This window comes from Oncorhynchus mykiss, chromosome 12, assembly GCF_013265735.2.
Source record: "Oncorhynchus mykiss isolate Arlee chromosome 12, USDA_OmykA_1.1, whole genome shotgun sequence".
Taxonomy (NCBI): domain Eukaryota; kingdom Metazoa; phylum Chordata; class Actinopteri; order Salmoniformes; family Salmonidae; genus Oncorhynchus; species Oncorhynchus mykiss.
The window spans coordinates 89,510,701-89,533,382 of NC_048576.1; the positions used below are offsets into that span (position 1 = coordinate 89,510,701).

A 22,682-nucleotide genomic window follows, 5' to 3' on the forward strand; every position below is an offset into this window, starting at 1 on the left:
TCCGGTACTGCTTGCCGTACGGTAGCAGAGTGAAGTCTAGGGCTTGGGTGGCTTGGGTCTTTGACAATTTCCAGGGCCTTCCTCTAACACTGCCAGTATAACTTTTTATGGATCTGAGAGCCCATGCCATATCTTTTCAGCCTCCTGAGGGGGAAGAGGCTTTGTTGTGCCTTCTTCACGACTGTGTTGCTGTGTGTGGACAATGTTAATTCCTTAGTGATGTGGACACCGAGGAACTTGAAGCTCTCCACCTGCTCCACTACAGCCCTGTCGAAGGGATGAAGACATGTTATTTTAGATGGGTGTGATAGGTGTGTGGGGTTGTTCTTCTTCTTAACACCCATAGTTCATCCCAATTTGCTCAACATTCCATTGAATTGGTATATTATAACCTTTTCCTGTCTGCCTGTCAAAGGCCTACTCTGTTGAGGCAGTTCAAAAACATTTAAACAAGCATGTCCTGTCAACACTCACTAAACAAACTAGGTACAACTGGTTTGGTGAGCGATTGTCAACAGTATACTTATTGCTTAGTGTTTTTTTTTCTTGTGTTTCTTCTCCCCCTCTCTTCTCATGTCCTCTATTGAGCTGAATGTCGTCATTCCCCAGTTGTCAGACTCAGTGTTTCTCAGAATCCGGGTTTAGGTTTTCTGATTGTGTTTGATACGTACAGTCTATACAAATACCGAGCTGAGTAACATCAAATTTCACTTCTCTTTTTTGCTAGTTTGATTTTTTTTGTTTACATTATGAACTGATGGTTATCTGGAGGTGAAAAGCCTCTGTGGATCAACTGTGTTTGGTAGGATTGCTCTGTCAAATATCCGTCAACACACCAAATACATTGATAAGCCTAGTTCAGAACCAGATAAATGTAGTAACTGAACATTTCTCTTTCTCTTTTTGTCTGTCCAGGTCCTGCTGTAGTTCTGGTCTGTATCCAGTCTCCTCTCTAAATGGCGATAGCACACCAGTTTGGATTACTCTTGTGGAAGAACTACCTTCAGCAGGTGGGTGATGTAGGGAGAACTACCTTCAGCAGGTGGGTGGTGTAGGGAGAACTACCTTCAGCAGGTGGGTGGTGTAGGGACAACTACCTTCAGCAGGTGGGTGGTTTAGGGAGAACTACCTTCAGCAGGTGGGTGGTGTAGGGACAACTACCTTCAGCAGGTGGGTGGTGTAGGGAGAACTACCTTCAGCAGGTGGGTGGTGTAGGGACAACTACCTTCAGCAGGTGGGTGGTGTAGGGACAACTACCTTCAGCAGGTGGGTGGTGTAGGGACAACTACCTTCAGCAGGTGGGTGGTGTAGGGACAACTACCTTCAGCAGGTGGGTGGTGTAGGGACAACTACCTTCAGCAGGTGGGTGGTGTAGGGACAACTACCTTCAGCAGGTGGGTGGTGTAGGGACAACTACCTTCAGCAGGTGGGTGGTGTAGGGACAACTACCTTCAGCAGGTGGGTGGTGTAGGGACAACTACCTTCAGCAGGTGGGTGGTGTAGGGACAACTACCTTCAGCAGGTGGGTGGTGTAGGGACAACTACCTTCAGCAGGTGGGTGGTGTAGGGACAACTACCTTCAGCAGGTGGGTGGTGTAGGGACAACTACCTTCAGCAGGTGGGTGGTGTAGGGGATATTGAATGTAAATGTTCAGGGGGATGCTACAGTTAACCATCTGAATAAGATCTATAACTTTATTGTGAGTTGTACTTTGCAGAGAGTGAAATGTGTACAGTACTATTTAATAATAATAATACATGGGACTTATAGTGCTTTTCAAGGACCCAACATCACTTTACAATTGTAAGAAAAACAAAAAACAGGAGTGAAGACATCAGACTTAACAAAAACATGAATAAAGAGAGGGCTGGGCTCAAAGAAGGTAGAGTGTGATGTGTCAGTGTATAGGGAGGATTGGGGTTAGTATATAAACCTGGTTTAGGGTAAGCGGCGGGATTGGGGTTAGTATATAAACCTGGTTTAGGGTAAGCGGCGGGATTGGGGTTAGTATATAAACCTGGTTTAGGCTAAGGGGCGGGATTGGGGTTAGTATATAAACCTGGTTTAGGCTAAGGGGCGGGATTGGGGTTAGTATATAAACCTGGTTTAGGCTAAGGGGCGGGATTGGGGTTAGTATATAAACCTGGTTTAGGCTAAGGGGCGGGATTGGGGTTAGTATATAAACCTGGTTTAGGCTAAGGGGCGGGATTGGGGTTAGTATATAAACCTGGTTTAGGCTAAGGGGCGGGATTGGGGTTAGTATATAAACCTGGTTTAGGGTAAGTGGTGGGATTGGGGTTGTATACAAGCCCAGTTTAGGCTAAGGGGCGGGATTGGGGTTAGTATATAAACCTGGTTAAGGGGCGGGATTGGGGTTAGTATATAAACCTGGTTTAGGGTAAGGGGCGGGATTGGGGTTAGTATATAAACCGTATATAAACCTGGTTTAGGGTAAGGGGCGGGATTGGGGTTAGTATATAAACCTGGTTTAGGGTAAGGGGAGGGATTGGGGTTAGTATATAAACCTGGTTTAGGGTAAGGGGCGGGATTGGGGTTAGTATATAAACCGTATATAAACCTGGTTTAGGGTAAGGGGAGGGATTGGGGTTAGTATATAAACCTGGTTTAGGGTAAGGGGCGGGATTGGGGTTAGTATATAAACCTGGTTTAGGGTAAGGGGCGGGATTGGGGTTAGTATATAAACCTGGTTTAGGGTAAGGGGCAGGATTGGGGTTAGTATATAAACCTGGTTTAGGGCAAGGGACGGGATTGGGGTTAGTATATAAACCTGGTTTAGGGCAAGGGACGGGATTGGGGTTAGTATATAAACCTGGTTTAGGGCAAGGGACGGGATTGGGGTTGCTGACAAACAGTGTCACAAGACTGTCTTGACCCATGTTTGGTCTAGCAGCCCCATAGTTCTATCAGTCCTTGGGGAAATCAATGTTTGCAGATAAATTCGGTCAATTCAGGAAGTGTTTCAATTTAAAACTTTTGAAGTAGCTTCTTTTCATTTAAATGAAAAATGATTGATAATATATGCAAATGTTTTTCTATTCATGAATTGGAATTTCAGTGTAGTTCCTGACTTCAATTCGAATCGACCCCAACTCTGCCTCCAACATTGATTTATCATGTGACAAGTTCATTTAGAGGTTAGCAATGGGACATGAAAGCCTGGTGCGTGTCTTGGCTGTTGTGTTGTTGCACTGAAACGTGTTAAGGTGGAGGTCAAAAATTAGTCATTTAAAATCACCTTGCTGTCTTTTGTTTTCCAAATTCTATATTGATATGGTACCTTTGCCATCCCACCACAGTAACCAATAGGTTCCATGGTGTGGATGAATTGACAGATCTACAGTAGGTTTTAAAGACCAGTTCTTTAATTGACTGTTGTGAGTGATTAATATGTGATGGTTTGGTATAGCCATCTATCCAAACTCTGTCCTTTCACAAATCCTGGGCCAGTATTTGTAAAGTGTCTCAGAGTAGGAGTGATGATCTAGGATCAGTTGAGCCTTTTCGATAGTAATACATAAGATTACATGGACCTGATCCTAGATCAGCACTCCTACTTTGAGACTCTTTATGGATACTGTCTGACTACCCTCAGTCTTGATATATTGCCAAGCTTAATGCTGCATTGAAACAGTAGGTGGTGAAACACACTGGCCTGGGATATTTATTCACTGATGAAAGATTGAATTGAATGGTAAGTAAATACACTTCTCTAGTTTTTCTTGTGTGTATAAGACGTGCTGGTGTGTTTGAGTTTGTTTCTCAGTAGTTTGGGCTATTTATTAAAGATAGCTTCTCACAATGGCTCTCATATCAAAGACTTAATCAAAACCCTTCACAAATCTGGGAGGGTGGTTGCATTATGAAACACACACACGACAATGTAACACCACAGTTTCTCGTGTTAGTGTGTGTAGCTGCTTCCATTTCCTGCTTTCTGCCTCCCTTTAAGATTGTTGTTTCATTACCATTAACCCACACTCCTGGAGACTCAATTGAGGCCAGGCAGGAAAAGGGTGTCTATCTTTGCCCCATCACAGAGACACTGCAGAGTGCATGGAAGGTTCATACCAGGTAACCAGGGATTGACCCAGAGAGAACTGCTCTGTAAAGGGGTCAACGTGGGTCACAGTCTGTATTCAAAAATGATCTCCAAGTAGGTGGAGTAGTAGGAGTGCTGATCTTAGATCAGGTGAAATTATGTCTATGTAATAGTATTCCTTTAGATCTAAAAGGCAACATTTATCCTATATTAGCACTCCTACTGTGAGACCATTGTTAATACAGACCCTAAAGTACATAGTTAGCTGACTATTGTTAATACAGACTAGAGGTCGACCAATTAATCGGAATTTTCAATGACGGCCTAGGAACGGTGAGTTAACTGCCTTGTTCAGGGGCAGAACGACAGATTTCCACATTGTCAGCTCGGGGGATCCAATCTTGCAACCTTACAGTTAACTAGTCCAAAGCAATAACGACCTGCCTCTCTCTCGTTGCACTCCACAAGGAGACTGACTGCCTGTTACGCAAATGTAGTAAACCAAGGTAAGTTGCTAGCTAGCATTAAACTTATCTTATATAAAAAAAATATATATCATAATCACTAGTTAACTACACATGGTTGATGATATTACTAGATATTATCTAGCGTGTCCTGCATTGCAATATAATCTGACTGAGCATGCAAGTATCTGACTGAGCAGTGGTAGGCAGAAGCAGGCGTGTAAACATTCATTCAAACAGCACTTTCGTGCGTTTTGCCAGCATAAATAACATCTATTTAGTCTCATATAAATAATGAAACATGTTCAATTTGGTTTAAATAATGCAAAAACACAGTCTTGGAGAAGAAAGTAAAAGTGCAATATGTGCCATGTAAAAAAGCTAACGTTTAAGTTCCTTGCTCAGAACATGAGAACATATGAAAGCTGGTGGTTCAATATTCCCAGTTCTTCAATATTCCCAGTTAAGAAGTTTTAGGTTGTAGTTATTATAGGAATTATGACGTGTTGACTATTTCTCTCTATACCATTTGTATTTCATATACCTTTTGACTATTGGATGTTCTTATAGGCACTATAGTATTGCCAGCCTAATCTCGGGAGTTTATAGGCTTGAAGTCATAAACAGCGCTGCGCTTCAAGCGTTGGCAAACGCAGTAAAGTGTTGTTTGAATGAATGCTTACGAGCTTGCTGCCGCCTACCACCGCTCAGTCAGACTGCTCTATCAAATATCAAATCATAGACTTAATTATAATATAATAAACACAGAAATACGAGCCTTAGGTCATTAATATGGTCAAATCCAGAAACTATCATTTCGAAAACAAAACGTTTATTCTTTCAGTGAAATACCGTTCCGTATTTTATCGAACGGGTGGCAACCCTAAGTCTAAATGTTGCTGTTACATTGCGCAACCTTCAATGTTATGTAATAATTATGTAAAATTCTGGCAAACTAAGGTCACATAGTTCGCAATGAGACGGCGGCCCAAACTGTAGCATATATCCTGACTCTGCTTGCACTGAACGCAAGAGAAGTGACACAATTTCCCTAGATAATATTGCCTGTTAACATGAATTTCTTTAAACTAAATATGCAGGTATAAAAAATATATACTTCTGTGTATTGATTATAATAAAGGCATTGATGTTTATGGTTGGGTACATTTGTGCAACGATTGTGCTTTTTTTGCAAATGCGCTTTTGTTAAATCCTCACCCATTTGGCGAAGTTGAAGTAGGCTGTGATTCGATGATAAATTAACAGGCACTGCATTGATTAAATGCAACGCAGGACAAGCTAGTTAACTACACATGGTTGATGATATTACTAGGTTAACTACTGATTATGTGAATATTGATTGTTTTTTATAAGATAAGTTTAATGCTAGCTAGCAACTTACCTTGGCTTCTTGCAGCCACAAGGTCCTTTTGACGCTGCACTCGCGTAAACAGGTGGTCAGCCTGCTATGCAGTTTCCTCATGGATTGCAATGTAATGGCGTCCAAAAAGGCTGATTACTGATTTGTTATAAAAACTTGAAATCTTCCCTAATTAATCGGCCATGGCAATCGGTCGACCTCTAGTTACGAGGTACGGTGAAGTTGGAAAGTATTCACACCGCTTTACTTTTTCCACATTTTGTTACGTTACAATTTTATTATAAAATTCATTTAATTGTTTTTTTTCCCCCTCATCAATCTACACCCAATACCCCATAATAACAAAGCAAAAACAGTTTTTTTTTAGGAAAAACGGAATATCACATTTACAGAATTATTCAGACCCTTTACTCAGTACTTTGTTGAAGCATCTTTGGCAGCGATTACAGCCTCGGGTCTTCTTGGGTATGACACTACAAGCTTGGCACACCCATATTTGGGGAGTTTTTCACATTCTTCTCTGCAGAACCTCTCAAGCTCTGTCAGTTTGGATGGGGAGCGTCGCTGTATAGCAAATTTCAGGTCTTTCCAGAGACGTTCAATTGGGTTCAAGTCTGGGTTCTGGCTAGGCCTCTCAAGGACATTCAGAGATTTGTCCCAAAGCCACTCCTGCGTTGTCTTGGCTGTGTGTTTAGGGTCGTTAACCTTTTGGAAGGTGAACCTTCACCCCAGTCTGAGGTCCTGATCACTCCGGAGCAGGTTTTAATCAAGGATCTCTCTGTACTTTTCTTCTTTCATCTTTCCCTCCATCCTGACTTGTCTCCCAGTTCATTCCGCTGAAAAACTTCCCCACAGCATGATGCTGCCACGACCATGCTTCACCCTAGGGATGGTGCCAGGTTTCCTCCAGACATGATGCTTGGCATTCAGGCCAAAGAGTTCAGTCTTGGTTTCATTGGAACAGGGAATCTTGTTTCTCATCTTTAGGTGCCATTTAGGTGCCATGTGCCATTCGCCACATTTTTACTGAGGAGTGGCTTCTGTCTGTCCACTCTACCATAAAGGCCTGATTTGGTGGAGTGGTGCAGAGATGGTTGTCCTCCTGGAAGGTTATCCAATATCCACAGAGGAACTCTGGAGCTCTGTCAGTGACCATCGGGTTCCTGGTCACCCTCTGACCAAGGCCCTTCTCCCCCGATTGCTCAGTTTGGCCGGGCAGCCAGCTCTAGGAAGAGTCTTGGGGGTTCCAAACTTCTTCCATTTAGGAATGATGGAGGCCACTGTGTTCTTGGGAACCTTCAATGCTTTTGAAATGTTTTGGTACCCTTCCTCAGACATGTGCCTCAACACAATCCTGTCTCGGAGCTCTACGAACAATTCCTTCGACCTCATGGCTTGGTTTTTACTCTGACATGCACTGTCAACTGTGGGACCTTATATAGAAAGGTGTGTGCTCTGTAATTGAGGTAGATGCTGTATGTACATATAGGTAGGGATAAAGTGACTAGGCAACAGGATGGATAATAAACAGTAGCAGCAACCTATGTGACGAGTTGGTGCAATGGGTTCAATGCAGATTGTCCAGGTAGCAATTGGTTAACTATTTAGCAGTCTTTTGGCTTGGGGGTAGAAGTTGTTCAGGATTCTGTTGGTTCCAGACTTGGCGTGCGGTAGCAGAGCGAACAGTCTATCACTTGGGTGGCTGGAGTCTTTGACACTGCTTGATATAGAGGTCCTGGATGGCAGAGAGCTCGGCCCCAATGATGTACTGGACCGTACGCGCTGCCCTCTGTAGCACTTTGAGGCCGGATGCCAAGCAGTTACCATACCAAGCGGTGATGCAGCCAGTCAAGATGCTCTCTATGGTGCAGCTGTATACATGTTTGAGGGTTTGAGGGCCCATGCCAAATCTTTTCAGCCTCATGAGTGGGAAGAGGCGTTGTCGTGCCCTCTTCACGACTGTGTTGGTGTGTGTGGACCCTGATAATGTTTTAGTGATGTGGACACTGAGGAACTTGAAGTTCTCGACCCGCCCTGTCGATGTGGATGGTGTGGACAGGCCCTCTGTTTCCTTTTAGTCCAGGATCAGCTCCTTTTTCTTGCTGACATTGAGGGAGAGGTTGTTGTCCTGGCACCACACTGCCAGGTCGCTTACCTCCTCCCTGTAGGCTGTCTCCTCGTCGGTGATCAGGCCAACCACAGTTGTGTCGTCAGCAAACTTAATGATGGTGTTGGAGTCATGGGTGAAGAGTGAGTACAGGAGGGAAAAAAGCAAATCCCACTGTTATTGCCTACCCTCACCACCTTGGGATGGCCTGTCAGGAAGATCAGCATCCAGTTGAAGAGGGAGGTGTGCAGTCCCAAGGTCCTGAGCTTAGTGATGAGCTTGGAGGGCACTGTTTTGTTAAGCGCTGAGCTGTAGTCAAGGTTGAAAATGTCAGTGAAGACACTTGCCAGCTCGTCAGCGCATGCTCTGAGCACGCAACCTGGTAATCCGTCTGAATGTTAACCTGTTTAAAGATCTTACTCACATCGGCTACAGAGAGCGTGATCATACAGATCCGGAGCAGCTGGTGCTCTCATGCATGGTTCAGTGTTGCTGGCCTCGAAGCGAGAATAGGAATGTAGCTCGTCTAGTAGGCTCACGTTAATCTTTGTAATCCATGATTGTTTGCAAGCCCTGCCACATCCGAGGAGCGTCCGAGCCGGCATAGTAGGATTCAATTTTAGTCCTGTTGTCTCAGTACCATCGCCAAGGGGACTCGGTGGCCCCATGAAACTGTCTCTCGGATACTGTTGTTCTCTATGGTACACACTCACTCTGTATGGCAATGTCTCCAGAAATATCTGTTTAGGTTCAGCCCTGACCTGTGAGAATGAGATGAGAGCATCTCCACTGTGATAACTGAACACTGTCCAAGCTGCTGCTTTCTCCAGTCACTGTACAAGGGGTGGCCTTCACATATCCTATGAGCAGAGGAACTTGTGAAATGCACCATATCTCTCCTATGAGCATTCAAATAATTGATGTCTCGACTCATCTGGTCAAATGGCAGCTTGGACATTTCATCTAACATTTAAATCACCAATTTTCTTCTGAAACTGTGGAAATGTACATTACAGTTCTGCTAATGGATAGTTTTTGTTTCACTCTGAGCCAACTCCGGTGTGTCAGAGGAGGTCACAGAGAGAATTCCTATTCGCTAGTAATCACTTTGATTTACTATCTACTGAGTCCAGGCTTTTGATGATTTAGGTGACGAATGTTCTGTCATGCACAGCTCACTGATCTTTCTCCCTCTCTTCTCTCCTCTTTCTAAAACCTTTGCCGACGTTCCTCTACCACTTTGTTTCTTTCCTCTGCCAATACATCCTTTCTCTCCCCCCTACAGAAGCGTCAGATCCTGGTGACTCTTGTAGAGATCGCCCTGCCCCTGCTCTTCTCGGGCATCCTCATCGTGCTGCGCGAGAACGTGCCCTTCAAGGACTACCCCAATGCCACGCTCTACCAGAGCTTCTCTGTGGATGGCCTGCAGTACCCACTGGACAACTACCATCACTACCAGTTGGCCTATGTGCCGGGCAACGCCAGTGTGGTGCGGCGGGTGGCAGAGGACGTGCAGCACAGCCTGGACCCCGTCATCAGTTCAGGTGAGTAAAGGAGAGAGTGTGAGGGCTGTGCTGCCCTACCAAGCAAAAATGATGTGATGATGATGATAATAATGATGATGATTTAGATGGGAACGGATGATGACTAAAACATCTGAAAAAAAGATGTTCCTCTGCTGGAGAAAACATACAGTCTTTATCATGAAAACAAGCTCTGTTCTGCCAGTGTAAGTACGTCCTACATTGAGAGGCCATCTCATAGACAGAAGATGGGGTTGGTCTGTCAAGTCTTTGTAGCCTGTGTCTGTCTGTGTTCTGTTGTGAGGTGACTGGGACCATATCTCTGTGCTGGTCACTGTGTCCTGCATGGAGTGGTAGCTTATAATGGATACAAAAATGGATGGAAAACCTATTGCAAATGTACAGTTTAGCTTGGGTTGCCCAGGTGTAGTCAGTGTGTCATTGTCTCGAACAGAGAACATTATTTACTTTGATGAGTTCAAGTTCATTTGGGGTTACAGCGTGTTTGTGTGACAGCTTGTTACTGCATCCTGTTCTGTGAATGATGATCTCTCCGCTGCCCTTAGCTGTTCAGAGGACAATTCTATTATTTAAGTCCAGATTTGTGAGATTCTATAAACATGGACCTGTAAAGATCATTGGCTATAGTGTTAAAGAAAGCCCTGAGCATTTGAAACCCAGTCACATACAATACTGTTACTGTAATGACCCTACTTTCTCTGGAAAGCAAAGCCCACATTGCCATTCATCGAATTGAATCAGTGCCACTGTAGGTAAATGATCTCTTCCTGTGGCTTGCATTTTGCCAATGACACTATGCTAGGCATTAGGGGTGGATGTTGCTGTTTCTGTAACCAGTGGCACAGCTTTGATACTGTAAAGGCAAATCTCTTTTCAATAGGAATCTACTATGTTATAGTTAAACCTGTTTCACTTTATGTGTTGTTGTACAGTTGTAGGCTGATCTATTCAATATGAATCTACAAATGTTGTTATAGTAGGCCAAGTAGCCTGTTATAGTAGGCCAAGTAGCCTGTTATAGTAGGCCAAGTAGCCTGTTATAGTAGGCCAAGTAGCCTGTTATAGTAGGCCAAGTAGCCTGTTATAGTAGGCCCAGTAGCCTGTTATAGTAGGCCCAGTAGCCTGTTATAGTAGGCCCAGTAGCCTGTTATAGTAGGCCCAGTAGCCTGTTATAGTAGGCCCAGTAGCCTGTTATAGTAGGCCCAGTAGCCTTTGAAGAAGGCTACTGAAGAAGGGGATGACCGCAGCAGCTTTCCAATCTTTGGGAATCTTTCGTATCGAAAGAGAGGTTGAACAGGCTAGTAATAATTTTGGCAGAGAATTTTAGAAAGAGAGGGTCCAGATTGTCTAGCCCGGCTGATTTGTAGGGGTCCAGATTTTGCAGCTCTTTCAGAACATCAGCTATCTGGATTTGGGTGAAGGAGAAATGGTGGGGGATATCAACCCAATTGAACACTTATGGGATATTCTGGAGCGGTGCTTGAGACAGCGTTTTCCATCAACAAAACACCAAATGATGGAATTTCTCGATGAAGAACAGTGTCTCATCCCTCCAATAGTGTTCCAGACACTTGTAGAATGTATGCCAAGGTGCATTGAAGCTGTTCTGGCTCATGATGGCCCAACTCTCTATTTGGTTGGTGTTTCCTTTATTTTGGCAGTTACATGTCTTTTCATTTATGCTGTATAACTGAATGTTTTTGTGGTAGTATATCATGTACCATTATGCTGTATAACTGGATGTTGTTGTGGTAGTATATCATGTACCATTATGCAGTATAACTGGATGTTGTTGGGGTAGTATCGCATGTACTACTGCCCTGGTGTTATTGTAGTTTCGCATACCAGCCTCAGCTGTCCTGGGAATACTGGTTCGTCCAGAAATGGCACCTGACTCCTCAGGCAACATGTAAGGGCCAGTCTCTTCACTATCTTATTCAGATGGGGAGGCGGGGGAGATGGAGAGGAGCTCACCCCTGTAGCCTGTCAGTCTGGTGCGGCTGGACGGATGGGCGCACACACACACACGCACACACACACACACACACTGAGATCAACGCTCTGAATAATTTAGATTGTGAGAGGAGGGGGAAGGGAGCGGTCACTATGGAGGTTTAGAATGTCATGCATGTAGAATAACTCTCAACAGGGTATGATGCGTTAAAATGTATGCACATCTTGTAATACATTATACAAATACACTTTCAGCAATTATACGGAGTTCATAGAAGGATATCAATCAATTTATATAAATAAATTAGGCCCTAATCTATGCATTTCACATCACTTGGCAGGGGCGCAGCTGTAGGTGTGCCCACCCACTGGGGAGTTTTTCCCCACAAAAGGGCCCCTCTCAGACGATCCCGAAAGGTGAAGAAGAGGATGTGGAAGTCCTGGGCTGGTGTGGTTACACGTGATCTGAGTTTGTGAGGCCGGTTGCCAAATTCTCTAAAATGACATTGGAGGTGGCATATGGTAGAGAAATTAACATTAAATTATCTGGGAATAGCTCTGCTGGACATTCCTGAAGTCAGCATGCCAATTGCATGATCCCTCAACTTGAGACATCTGTGGCATTGTGTTGTGTGACAACTTTGGTGGCCTTTTTTTGTGTGCCCCCAGCACAAGGTGCACCTGTGTATTGATCATGCTGTTTAATCAGCTTCTTGATAAGCTGCTGCTGTCAGGTGGATGGATTTTCTTGGCAAAGGAGAAATGCTCACATGTAAACAAATTTGAGAAATAAGCTTTTTGTGCGTATGAAACATTTCTATGATTTAAAAGAAAATGCAGCTCATTAATCATGGGACCAACACTTTACATGTTGCATTTATATTTTTCTTCAGTATACAATATGAAAAAGGGACAGGAAAAAATAAATAAACTCAGCAAAAAAAGAAACATTCCCTTTTCAGGATTTTGTCTTTCAAAGATAATTTTTGAAAATCCAAATAACTTCACAGATCTTTATTGTAAAGGGTTTAAACACTGTTTCCCATGCTTGTTCAATGAACCATAAATAATTAATGAACATGCACCTGTGGAACGGTCGTTAAGACACTAACAGCTTACACACAGTAGGCAATTAAGTTCACAGTTATGAAAACTTAGGACAGGCCTTTCTATTGACTCTGAAAAACACCACAAAAAAGATGCCCTTGAACGTGCCTTAGGCATGCTGCATGCATGAGGCATGCGTGCCCAGGGCAATAAATTGCAATGTCCGTACTGTGAGACGCCTAAGATATCGCTACAGCGGATCGTCCTCGTAGTGGCAGAGGATCGGTACATCCGAACATCACACCACACTTTCTACTGACTCTGAAAAACACCAAAAGAAAGATGCCCAGGGTCCCTGCTCATCTGCGTGAACGTGCCTTAGGCATGTGCAAGGAGGCATGAGGACTGCAGATGTGGCCAGGGCAATAAATTGCAATTTCCGTACTGTGAGACACCTAAGACAGCGCTACAGGTAGACAGACAGACAGACAGCTGATCGTCCTCGCAGTGGCAGACCATGTGTAACAACACCTGCACAGGGTCGGTACATCCAAACATCACACCTGCGGGACAGGTACAGGATGGCAACAGCAACTACCTGAGTTACACCAGGAACGCACAATCCCGCCATCAGTGCTCAGACTGTCTGCAATAGGCTGAGAGAGGCTGGACTGAGGGCTTGTAGGCCTGTTGTAAAGGCAGGTCCTCACCAGACATCACCGGCAACAACGTCGCCTATGGGCACAAACCCACCGTTGCTGGACCAGACAGGACTGGCAAAAAGTGCTCTTCACTGACGAGTCGTGGTTTTGTCTCACCAGGGGTGATGGTCGGATTCGTGTTTGTTGTCGAAGGAATGAGCGTCACACTGAGGCCTGTACTCTGGAGGTGGTGTGTCACAGCATCATCGGACTGAGCTTGTTGTCATTGCAGGTAATCTCAACGCTGTGCTTTACAGGGAAGACATCCCCTCCTCCCTCATGTGGTACCCTTCCTGTAGGCTCATCCTGACATGACAATGCCACCAGCTATACTGCTCATTCTGTGCGTGATTTCCTGTTCTGCCATGGCCAGCGAAGAGCCTGGATCTCAATCATATTTAGCACATCTGGGACCTGTTGGATCGGAGGGTAAGGGCTAGGGCTGGTGGCAGCAGATACTGACTGCTACTTTTGATTTTGACCTGTTTTAGAGTGAGAGCGCCTATGTGTGTGTGGGCCTGAATACCAGTGCTCAAGATAAGATTAACAGAGTATGTTGAAATCTATGGGAGCGGTAGGCAAATCTATAAATGAATGGAAAACATATTTTGAGCTCTAGATATGATATTGATTGTTTTCTGTGACTGGAACACGGGGTGAAAGTGAGGCTTATTTCACAACTTCACTGTGTCTATATCATGCCACTGTTATATGAGCCTGTTGTGTTTTCAGCTGGCTTTCAAACCAGGGTAGTACAGACAGAGGATCTGTCTGTCTTTGCCTGTGTGACTGTTCTGTTCCTGCCACTTGTTTCTCTTCTTACTGTATGTCTCCATGTCAACTGGTAGAATTCACAAGGTTAATTAAGGATCCGCCCCTTTTTTTCAACTTTTGCCTAAAATGACTTACCCAAATCTAATTGCCTGTAGTTCAGGCCCAGAAGCAAGGATATTATTGGTACCATTTGAAATGAATCGCTTTAAAGTTTGGAAATGTGAAAGGAATGTAAGAGAATATAGTACAATAGATCTGGTAAAACCATTCCTTTGTATTTTTTTTTGTACCATATTTGAAATGCAAGAGAAAGGCCATAATGTATTTTTCTAGCAGTGTATGTGCAACGTTTTAGACTGATCCAATGAGCCATTTGATTTCTGTATTTAAAAAAAATCAAGACTGCCCAAATGTGCGTTATTTATTTATTAGTAACTTTTCATGTTCAAAATTGTGCACTCTCCTCAAACAATAGCACGGTATTCTTTCACTGTAATAGCTACTGTACATTGGACAGTGCAGTTAGATTAACAAGAATTTAAGCTTTCTGCCAATATTCCATATGTCCTGAGAAATGTTCTTGTTACTTACAACCTCATGCTAATCGCATTAGCCTATGTTTGCTCAGCCGTCCTGTGGAAGGGACACCAATCCCAAAGAAGTTCAAGGGAGAGTCGTTGTGAAAAATTGGTAAACATGACGTGGGATTTTGTCACTTCAACTAACGTTCTCTCTCTCTCTCTCTCTCTCTGTTTGCCCCATTAGTGCATGGGTTTGAGACAGAGGAGCAGTTTGAGGACTTTGTGAGGAAGGACCCTCAGTCTCGGAAGGTTCTGGCTGCTGTGGTGTTTGAGCACTCCTTCACTCACGATGATGAGCCACTGCCCCAACAGGTTGGTTTAATAGTGTATTCATATAGCTTGTATTGCACTTAGGGCTGACCCCAATTAGTCGCCTGGTCGATTGTTTGGTCGATAGGCTGTTGATCGTCCGAGGTTTTCATTTTTTGTCGAGCAGTAGCAAATATATATGCCTTTGGACAGTATTCAGACCCCTTGACTTTTTCCACATTTTGTTACGTTACAGCCTTATTTTAAAGTGCATTAAAAAAAATCCAATCTACAGACAATACCCCATAATGTCAGTGAAAATAGGTTTTTAGACTTTTTTGCAACTGTATTAAAAATGAAAAAACAGAAATACCTTATTTACATAAGTATTCAGACCCTTTGCTATGAGACTCAACATTTTGCTCAGGTACATCCTGTTTCTACAACTTGATTGTGGTAGATTCAATTGATTGGACATAATTTGGAAGGGCACACACCTGTCTACAGTGGGGCAAAAAAGTATTTAGTCAGCCACCAATTGTGCAAGTTCTCCCACTTAAAAAGATGAGAGGCCTGTAATTTTCATCATAGGTACACTTCAACTATGACAGACAAAATTAGGAAAAAATAAAATCAATCAAATACATGTTTAATGAATTTATTTGCAAATTATGGTGCCACCAGAGATTCTGGGTTCGCGCCCAGGCTCTGTCGCGACCGGGAGGTAATTCACAGAAATGCATAACAAACAGTAGATATGGTTACAAGGAAATGATAGGAGAATGTGCCCTAGTGGGCTAAACCGGCATGGCGGCTTGTTAGAGTGGGGGGTCAGCTGAGGAGACACTATAGAGTTGAATATTATAACATTTGAAATTCTAATCCTTTGCACATGAACACTCACTTATTCGGGAACAATTGCAATCAGTATATATATTTTCGCTCAGTGTGTCGTCGGGATCTCTGTTGAAAAGTTAGTTTCTGTTGGAGAGTCTGTCCGCCCTCTCTCTCTCTCTGTCGTGGTTAGAATGAATAGTTCAGAGTGACATTCATTCATGTCGTTATAGAATAGATGTTTCGCCGGTTGTCGGTCTTTGTGTTCAATGATAGCGAATTCCTAGCTGCAGACTAGTAATTAATATCAAAGACTTGTTCTTATTCTGTCGGTATCGATAGTCTAAGAGTTTAACCACGTGGGATGGTTAAAAGATTCAGCCATCTACTAAAACCTTAGCTTATACTCAGGTTTATGGTCTCTACTCAAACCTTGGCACTCTCGTGGTAAGCTGGTCTGCAACCTTTAGCCCTCTCGTTATCGAGGTAAGCTGGTCTGGCGATAGAAAACCCGGGTGAGGGATTTATACGGAAGAGCAGAAAAGGGCCTGTCCCATGACGCCAGACCATAACTGTGCTCATGGGCGGTCCTCTGATTTAGTTAAACTCCAAAGGGAATTGGAGTTTCCTTCATTAAACAGTCCAAATTCACATTACACAATTTCACAAACATTTCCATCCTCACTCATTCATTTTATACAACAATTAAATGTAAGCCTCATGACTGAGGCTATTTTATAAACAGCGTTCATGGTAATGTGGCCATATTGTCTTTCATGAGTTTCACAAAATTGTACCAAACGCACCAGTTCGTAGTTGGATTCTTCACCGATCTTTCATACCTTCTCCAGAACATAAATGTCGTTCGGTTCTCCAGTTCTGTGAGGTGGAAGAAATTCCTTTGTTCTCTCTATGACACTCACTCTCTCTCTATACTGTGGCCATGAGGAGATAATCTCCTCCAGGAATTTACAACCTGTGGTTGCAGCAGCCTGAGTGGAGGAGACAGAGAGAGGGGGATGGTGCTCGCTATACCCAAAGAGGGCAACGTCATGACACACTCTAGACCCAAACTGCTACCGACCTATATCTATCCTAAACTGCCTTTCTAAGGTCTTCGAAAGCCAAGTTAACAAACAGATCAGCGACCATTTCGAATCCCACCATACCTTCTCCGCTATGTAATCTGGTTTCAGAGCTGGTCATGGGTGCACCTCAGCCACGCTCAAGGTCCTAAACGATATCATAACCGCCGTTGATAAGAGACAATACTGTGCAGCTGTATTCATCGACCTGGCCAAGGCTTTCGACTCCGTCAATCACCACATTCTTATTGGCAGACTCTTACTGCCAAACATATCCTCGTGACCATCCTACCGATCCTTGACTTCGGCGATGTAATTTACAGGATAGCCTCCAACACTCTACTCAGACTGCATCCAATTTGCAATTTGCAATATCACATTGCCATCCGTTTTGTCACCAAAGCCCCATATACCACCCACCACTGCGACCTGTATGCTCTCGTTGGCTGGCCCTCGCTTCATATTCTTCGCCAAACCTACTGGCTACAGGTAATTTTTAAGTCTATGCTATGCCTTATCTCAGCTCATCTCAGCTCACTGGTCACCATAGCAACACCCATCCGTAGCACACGCTCCAGAAGGTATATTTCACTGGTCACCCCAAGCCAATTCCTCTTCGGCCACCTTTCCTTCCAGTTCTCTGCTGCCAATGACTGGAATAAACTGCAAAAATCACTGAAGTTGGAGACTCATATCTTCCTCACTAGCTTTAAGCACCAGCTGTCAGAACAGCTCACAGATCACTGCACCTGTACATAGCCCATCTGTGATACTACCTCATCCCCATACTGTTATTTATTTATTTATTTTGCTCCTTTGCACCCCAGTATCTCTACTTGCACATTCATCTTCTGCACATCTATCACTCCAGTGTTTAATTGCTATATTGTAATTATATTGCCACTATGGCCTATTTATTGCCTTACTTCTCTTCTCCTACCTCATTTGCACACACTGTATATAGACTTTTTCTATTGTATTATTGACTGTATGTTTGTTTTGTTTATTTCATGTGTAACTCTGTGTTATTGTTTGTGTCGCACTGCTATGCTTTATCTTGGCCAGGTCGCAGTTGTAAATGAGAACTTATTCTCAACTGGCCTACCTGGTTAAATAAAGGTGAAATTTAAAATAAATAACAGTATGTGTGTGACCAGTCAGCTTCACTGTGCTATAACCTAGGGTGAGCACATTTTAAAATGGCCAAAAGCGGGACAATGGTATGATTTTATGGGACATTCGTGGGACAGTGTAGCCTACACCTGAATCATTTTTCCACACACAGGCACACACATCTCCCTACCGCAGCACCGAGTGAACTAATTGAAGTGTACCTTGCCTACACTTTTTTCCTCACACAAAATCTGGGAATATTTTGCCAAGGAATCATTGCTGGTTTGTCTTAGGGAATGTTTAACAGTTAGGAAGAGAGACTTTTAAAATGGTATTGAATGAAGTAGCAGCAAATATGTTGGATGAGCAACTAATGAGCATGGACAACCTCACAAGTTTGCCAAAATGACCTTATATCTTTGTCTAATATGACTATTTACTGACATTAGTAGCTCTTCATTACACACAATTTTTGTTAGTAGTTAATTAACAGTCCTCCAAGTTTAGCTGGAATTTAGCCTGAAAGGTTTTGACAAATGTGATTGGTTGATGATATGACATTGGCCTATGTCTCTTCTTGTGTTGCGCATAATATCAGATCTCAACAACGATTGGACTGAAATACAAGACAAATTTACCTTTTTTCTAAATTAGTGATGTTTTCATTTGTTGGTAAAATGCGGGACATGATTGTTTGGTTGTGGGACGAAAGGCCAAAATGCAGGACTGTCCCGCACAATCTGGGACATGTGGTCACCCTAATTGAACCTTGAACCTTGAACCCTGAATCAGCTCTTTGTTTACATATAAAAGCATCTGGTTCTCACTGACGGTATTATTGCTCCTCATTCAAATACAATAATCCTGGAGTCACCTGCAGTCCAGCAAAATCCTTGACATGCTAACCTTTAACCACACTTTAGTATTTCCTCCTGGTTTGAGGCTATACAGAACGTTTGCATCTGAGAATGCTCTTGAGCCAAAAGGGGTTGCCTATAGAGACATAAATATTCTACAGAAATGACCTAAATGGACAGAAAGCGGCAGACCTCGACACACCAAAAGCTAAAGCTCCACAGTTTTTTTTTTTTTACCTGTGCAGCGGGAATGACCTGCTGGAAGGAAGTCAGGAAAAAGAGATGAGAATTCCGTGGTTGGGTTGATGGACACCATCCTCCCTATGGAGATTTAACTGTCACCCTCTCCCTGTGTCAGTGGAATGTGTTGGTGTGTGGTGGGCAGAGAGGTAGATAGATGGTGGTGGATCAATATATGTAATCTGATCTTTCACATCTACAAAAATAATCTACTCTTCCAGTTGTTCATAATCTTTCTCTCTTTACTCTCTCTATTTCTTTCCCTCCCTCCCTCCTCTCCTCCTCCTATCCCCTACAGGTCAGCTACCACCTGCGGTTCAGCTTTAGTCCCCGTAATGCCCCGGCCAAGGAGAAGTCTGAGCTGAACATCAACAATGACTTTGACTGGCACACCCTCAACTTGTTCCCCCTCTTCCAACTGCCCGGGCCCAGGGAGCAGTACGACCTCCAGGGGGGCACGCCTGGTGAGCCTGTACCCTAACCCTAATTGTAACTCTAAACTTAACACTTAAGCTTAACATAGCCTTTGTACCCACAATGGAGAATGTTCCTTGTTCTACTATCCTTGAGGGGACTTTGAGGGATTTCCGGCACCCGTGAGGATAATTATATATATATATACACACACATAAACACAGTCTCAGGCTTCATATGTTTGTGTTTGCCTGTTCATATTGCCTGTGTACATGTTAAGACGGATTACTGATAAGACAGGCAGAGTGAAGAGAGAGAGATAGTGAGGGAAAGGGTTGAAAGACAAGGGTGGTGATAGGGGGAGGGAGGGAACTAGACATGAAATGGGAATGATAAATTCAGAGTGAGGCAGAGGGAATTGGAGAGAAGGGTGTCAAAGTATTTTTATGGGTGACCGTCCATTCCAATCATTTCTGTAATAAAAATATTTTGACTTGGCAATCCTGATTATTTTACAGGGCAGAGGAGCAATATAATATTTATAATATTTAAAAGATAAGTACACCATTATACACTCACTGGATGAGAACTCCAGGGTTGTGTTCATTAGGCACCAAACGGACTGAAACAGGGAGGAACTCTCTGGACTGGTCCAATAAGAAATACTCCTTTTTGTGTTCCGTTGCAAAACATATTCAGTTGCGTGCCCTAATGAACGCCACCCTGATCTGTCATCCATGTTGGTTAATCAGACATTATTGACAGTGAATCTTTTCAAGCATAAACACAGTAAATATAGTAAACAAACACCAAGTGTTTCTGCAGGCTCCTTCGGGAACAGTGGATCAGAGCCAGATACGAGAGGAAGGATTTTGTGTGTTTGGAGAGACTGTAGCTGTCTGAAGTAGAGGTCGACCGATTATGAATTTTCAACGCCGATACCGATACTGATTATTTGAGGACCAAAAAAGCCGATACCGATTAATCAACCGATTTAAAATAAATAATAAAGAAATAAAAAATATATGTATTTGTAATAATGACAATTACAACAATACTGAATTAACACTTATTTTAACTTAATATAATACATCAATAAAATCAATTTAGGCTCAAGTAGATAATGAAACATGTTCAATCAAACAAAGTGTTGGAGAAGAAAGTAAAAGTGCAATATGTGCTATGTAAGAAAGCTAACGTTTCAGTTCCTTGCTCAGAACATGAGAACGTATGAAAGCTGGTGGTTCCTTTTAACACGAGTCTTCAATATTCCCAGGTAATACGTTTTAGGTTGTAGTTATTATAGGACTATTTCCCTCTATACCATTTGTATTTCATTAACCTTTGACTATTGGATGTTCTTATAGGCCCTTTAGTATTGCCAGTGTAACAGTATAGCTTCCGTCCCTCGCCTCGCTCCTCCCTGGGCTCAAACCAGCAACACAACGACAACAGCCACCACATCGAAGCAGCGTTACCCATGCAGAGCAAGGGAAACAACCACCCCAAGGCTCAAAGCGAGTGAAGTTTGAAACGCTATTAGCGCGCGCTAACTAGCCAGCCATTTCACTTTGGTCACACCAGAATCATCTCGGGAGTTGATAGGTTTGAAGTCATAAACAGCGCAATGCTTGACGCACAACGAAGAGCTGCTGGAAAAACGCATGAAAGTGCTGTTTGAATGAATGTTTACGTGCCTGCTTCTGCCTACCACCGCTCAGTCAGATACTTAGATACTTGTATGCTTGTATGCTCAGTCAGATTTTATGCAACGCGGGACACGCTAGATAATATCTAGTAATATCATCAACCATGTGTAGTTAACTAGTGATTATGATTGATTGTTTTTTATAAGATAAGTTTAATGCTAGCTAGCAACTTACCTTGGCTTACTGCAGTTGCGTAACAGGCAGTCTCCTTGTGGAGTGCAACGAGAGAGAGGCAGGTCGTTATTGCTTTGGACTAGTTAACTGTAAGGTTGCAAGATTGGATCCCCCGAGCTGACAATGTGGAAATCTGTCGTTCTGCCCCTGAACAAGGCAGTTAACCCACCGTTCCAAGGTCGTCATTGAAAATAAGAATAAGAATGTGTTCTTAACTGACTTGCCTAGTTAAATAATGATTAAATAAATAACAGACAGTGTAAAAAAAATGATATATAATAATACAAATAAAAAATCTGCAAATCGGCGCCCAAAAATACAGATTTCCGATTGTTATGAAAACTTGAAATCGGCCCTAAATAATCGGCCATTCTGATTAATCGGTCGACCTCTAGTCTGAAGCATGACACACTTTTTTTATTTTTATTAAACGCAACTCTACTTTGCATAAAAGTGACCCCTAAGTGACATATACAATATAACATGTAAACCTGTACTCCTACACAGGAGGGTTTAACCAACTGCCGCAGTCAGGTGCACTGTCATTATCTCGTGTTGACAGATCACACACTCGATGGGAGAGCTTTAGCTATTTGCACAGCCCCTTGAAAGATAACCTTTCCTCCTTGCTCCCGCTGTGTTCCCATGGCAAGCCTTGCTTTGTGTCACAGGGCAACAGTGTTTGGCTGAGCCCTGTAATCTAGTGATACCTCCTTGTCACACTACGTTTCTAACCCAAATGGTATTTTTCACAGCTTTGCCTTCATCATCAGGAAACTTTTTTTTTTTTGTCCATCCATATATATATTCACTTTTCTCTCTGATAAATGGTGATGGCTCAGATATTTAAAAATATTTTCCAGAATATATCCAGAAACGATGGTGGTGGTTGCGTAACAAGTAGTGTATTAAATTGAGAATAGGATGTTGCCCCATCTCTTTGCTCATGGCTCCAGATCCTCCATTTTAGACCCAGCCCTTTTGATTCCCTTCCTCCTTCCTCTTTGAAGCTATGTCAATATTCTGACTCTCAAAATAGGAAGAGATGATGAACGAGTGACGAGAACAGAGGAGAACTGGCGTTCTGGTGTTCTCTACTGAGCCAGACCTTTGATCTCAAATTAAGTGGCTGTGTTAATGTGTCTCCAATGGGAGATATCAGGGTCATATTTATTAAAGCACACAATGGAAAACATTTACGAAAATGTTTCAGTGTTAAAAAAAAATTGGTGCCTAATGAATATGGCCCAAGGCTCGCCTAGAGGAAACCATTCCAGTCTACTTGACAATAACCACAAAGAGTTTCAGTCAGATATGGATTAAAATGTAAAAGTGTTCATTACTGAGGCCTACCTCCTGCCTCTTTAAGCCGTCTATCCCTTCATCAGTTCAGA

At 43.1% G+C, this 22,682-nt stretch overlaps 1 protein-coding gene across 1 annotated transcript in view; it reads left to right on the forward strand.

Moving 5' to 3' along the window:
* Positions 1-22,682, forward strand: part of LOC110538830 (ATP-binding cassette sub-family A member 3) — an 89,469-nt gene that overhangs the window by 4,204 nt on the left and 62,583 nt on the right. The window contains exons 2-5 of the mRNA XM_036939120.1: positions 916-1,010; positions 9,299-9,557; positions 14,798-14,925; positions 19,290-19,455. Of these exons, the coding sequence (XP_036795015.1) occupies positions 957-1,010; positions 9,299-9,557; positions 14,798-14,925; positions 19,290-19,455 (607 nt within the window). The 5' untranslated portion in view covers positions 916-956. The remainder of the gene's footprint in view (positions 1-915; positions 1,011-9,298; positions 9,558-14,797; positions 14,926-19,289; positions 19,456-22,682) is intronic.